General features: G+C 38.4%; 1 protein-coding gene across 1 annotated transcript; it reads left to right on the forward strand.

Moving 5' to 3' along the window:
- Positions 1–1,658: 1,658 nt before the first annotated feature.
- Positions 1,659–3,202, forward strand: LOC133717028 (uncharacterized). The gene is made up of 2 exons (XM_062143651.1): positions 1,659–1,674; positions 2,859–3,202. Exons 1-2 carry the CDS (start codon positions 1,659–1,661, stop codon positions 3,200–3,202), a joined length of 360 nt encoding a protein of 119 aa, XP_061999635.1.
- Positions 3,203–3,976: the final 774 nt, after the last annotated feature.

Raw genomic sequence — 3,976 nt, forward strand, 5'->3', positions numbered from 1 at the left:
TAAATGATTTGGTAGATGAATACTTAGAATAAACTAAAACGTAATTCTCTGGTCACATGAACATCATGATACCTAGCTGGTTTCCATAACCAAATGCATCAAATTCATATGCTTGCTTTGTGTCTCACTCATCAAACTGCCAATTTCATGGCCATTTTTGCTGAAACAAACTCTGAGCGGCGTGCTATATAAACCACTTAATGTACAGAGCAAGATAGGCAACAACAAATAGCTAAAGATGGCAACACCAAAATGGGCATGCATGGCTTTTTTTCTATTTCTTAGCTTGGAAGTCAGCTCTGCTGGTAGAGTCAAAATGTTTGGTCCAATAGTCTGTCCTACCCGAGGTCCTTGTTACAAGGACAAGGACCCCAAATATAAACCAGAAAAGGTTGTCTTGGGGGTACATATTGGTTTAAAACCAGGCTTCCACATTGGAGGTATTAGTGAAGGGGTACTTGACCTCAATGGCAGGAATCCCCCCATCCCACCACCCAGCCCAAGTGCCAACTTTGGCGCCGGAGCCACAGGTGATTATTATGGTGGAGTCCTCACGGGTGGAGGCGGAGGATGTGATCCTAAGAGATGTCTTGATCCCAAGACCCAAGTGATCAGTACAAGTGATGATTGGGCACCAGAACCAAGCAATGGTCCGGCAACAGAATCAGGCTAGGCAGACCAGTACCAATATGTATAAGTTAATAAACCCTGGTGTAAGCTGTATTAGAGCTCAATAGAACATGTACTGAGAATTATAATGATGTAAGGAAGCATTTAAGAAATATAACTCTATTGATATAACTTGTTCTATTTATCAGTTCCCTAAACCCTTAAACTTTCAAAAGGAACTTATGAAATATATTTCATTGTTAAAGTCCGTTTAGTAACGCACCATGGTTGCGAAAAGGCTAGGCTAGGGTTCCAGATCTAGCATCGAAGATGATAAATGCAATTTTTCCTTGCAGATCTTTGATGACTTGATCAGGTGGGTAGGGTGCTCGACCTCTTAGGACTTCATATATAGACTTCAACCACAACCATGGCTTCTGTTGCTTGCCTTGGAAGGCCATAGTATCGTCTCAGGTCGATCAGTAAGTGTTCTCCAAAGTCCCAATGAAAATGCAGAAGACATTGTCTATGACAACAATTGACCTGCACAATACCAAACAACAATACCGGGAGCACTAAATTAGAGATATATTTGCAAAATGTTAATATCTCCGTAATAGATGATCCTGAAAATTAACTACCATAATCACATTGTAAGATTATTTGGACTTATCAATGTCAACTTAAAGAACAAGCAACTTGCTACTCTTGATGCAGAACAAGCAATCGGACTCGTAATTGATATTTCAATTAGGATTCCCAGTTTATTGGGGGAACATACATAATTGATCATACCTCACTGCATTAGGTTATGTACATGAATCAGGAATGTTGTTCCTATTGCTAATCGGTATAGGAAACATTTATGGGAAGGTACCTAGACTTGTTGGCCTATATAAGGAACCACTTGGACGTCCCTGCTCTAGCTATCATTACCTGCATCTGAGATTACATTGCTCTGCCCATTAGAGAATTCTCATCAAGGATAGCTCAGAGGAGAAGTAACCAAGTGCATCAAATCAGGAAGACCAACTTTGTCATCTTCCACCATGGCTGCAGCTCCAGGTACGTTTGTGTTCTTAAGTAGAGTACAAGCATGCATATACACATATACTGTTATGATTTGATTTACAATTGGTATCAGAGCCTTTTGTGCTTGCTTAAGAATCGACATGATTTTATCAAAACCTTATTTGCAGAAAACTTTATTCAAAAAAAAAAAAAAAAAACAAAGGGATTATGTTTCAAGTTTTTAACCAAACACCAAAGGGGAGAGCATTCAGTTATATGACTTATATCTGTTTTGGGCCACTTAATAAAACACATGCCCAAAATTTTGACCCGATGGCCTGCATTCAAATAGCAAGTGGAGAAAAACTTTTGCCGTTGCTCTACAACGGTTTAGCCCCAATTCTGGGTTGCTCCAGATGTAAGGGTTTGTTGATTAAGCCTTCAACAAGAGAATTCCGCCTAAATTTTTCTCTACAGCTTGTTGAATCCTTAATCAAGGAACCTCTACATCTCTTATTTTGCTCTTGGATCGATTGTCAAAATTGGTAAAATCTTCATGGAATCCTCGAACCCAGGTGTGTGGCCCTTGCATGCTCCGTTTTTAATTTCTTGCAAAATTTAATGATTCAGATAGCCTTGTTGAGGCCTATATATGCGATTGTTTACAAAGTATTGTTTGTATTGTGTTCTGGATGGGTTTTGTGTTTTCTTGTGAATGATATTGTATTACTGTGTTTATTCATCTCCCTTTTATTCTAAATCACAGTAAAATATATTGCATAAAACTTAATCAAAACACTTAAAACGTCTTGGTCCAGTTCCAATTTAAGAACTTTACATATAGTACTGTCCATAGAAGTCCCATGTAAAGTACTTTTATTGGACCTTAATATTGGATCAACACATTGTGATGTTGATTTCAGGAGCTTGAATCCTTGCTCCATACAGGAGGTTTAAAAGATTATGGTTTCTGAGATTAATATCAGCATATAACAAGGTTCAAGGCTCACCTTAATATGGTAACCTGAACTGTCTTCTTGCCACTCTAGGTGATGACATGTTCTAGATACCAACAGTTGGGTTTCCTGAGCTTTGGGTATATGATTAAGTTATAAAAGTGTCTATATTGTCTTTCTGCCACTCTAGGTAAAGCATGACACATTCATATTAGGCACTGCATCTTTGCCTCTTCAGTTATAAAATTGTTGCTTACTAATAAACTTCTAAATAAATTTCAGCTTTGAATATGCTTTTTAATTGCAACCAAATGGAAACCCTTAACGGTTCAAACTTCAAGAAGTGGAAACAAGACCTAGAATTATGTCTAGGGTATAGTGACTATGAGCATGTGTTGAATGAAGATCCCCCAGCAGAGTTGACACCCACTAGCACTAGAGAAGCTAAGGATAAATATGCACAGTGGCATAAACACAATAGGATGGCCCTGGTCATTATGAAGAGATCTATGTCTGAAGCAGTTAAGGGTGGCATACCAGATGCGAAATTGGCCAGAGAGCACTTTAAAAATATTGAGGAAAAAAATATCAGATATCAGACAAAGCTGAAACTGGTGCTCTCATGAGTGCTCTTACCTGAATGAAGTTTGATGGGGTAGGAAGCATCAGGGAATACATTTTGAAAGGAACTGAGATTGCTGCAAAACTGAAGCCTTTAGGGGTTACCATAGATGATCCTTTCCTAGTCCACCTTATTCTAAACTCATTACCATCTCAATACTCTCAGTTAGAGTGCAACTACAACACACAGAAGGAAAAATGGACTATGAACGAGCTGATCTCTATATGTGTTCAAGAAGAAGACAGAATTAAGAAAATAAAAGGGGTGGCTAGCTGTTCACTTGGTTAATAAGCCACAATTTAAGAAAAAGGCATATAAACCTACCTATTCAGCACCCTCTACCTCAAAGGCAGCAGCTGGACCTTCTTCTGCCGGATCTAACAACCCTCAGGACCAAAAATCAAGCTTTGTTAAGTGTTTCTTCTGCCATAAGCCTGGACACGTTAAGAAAGAATGCAGAGGCTTTAAAGATTGGTTGAGTAAAAAAGGTAAGAAAACTGATTTCCTTGATAAAACTGTTTTTCATTTAGAGTCTAAAATTGTCAGTGTGTCTAGTAGTTCTTGGTGGTTTGATACTGCATCCCCTATTCATGTAATTACATCTATGCAGGGTTTTCTAAGAAAGAGGATTCCAAATAAAGATGAGGCTAGGATTAGCTCGGGGAATGGGAACAGAGTAGCTGTGAAGCCCATAGGAGTTGTCAGACTTATTTTTACTACTGGTTTTACTTTGGATTTAGAAAATGTTCTTTGTATTCCTTCTATGCAAAGAAACTTA

This window comes from Rosa rugosa, chromosome 6 (genome assembly GCF_958449725.1).
Source record: "Rosa rugosa chromosome 6, drRosRugo1.1, whole genome shotgun sequence".
NCBI lineage: Eukaryota > Viridiplantae > Streptophyta > Magnoliopsida > Rosales > Rosaceae > Rosa > Rosa rugosa.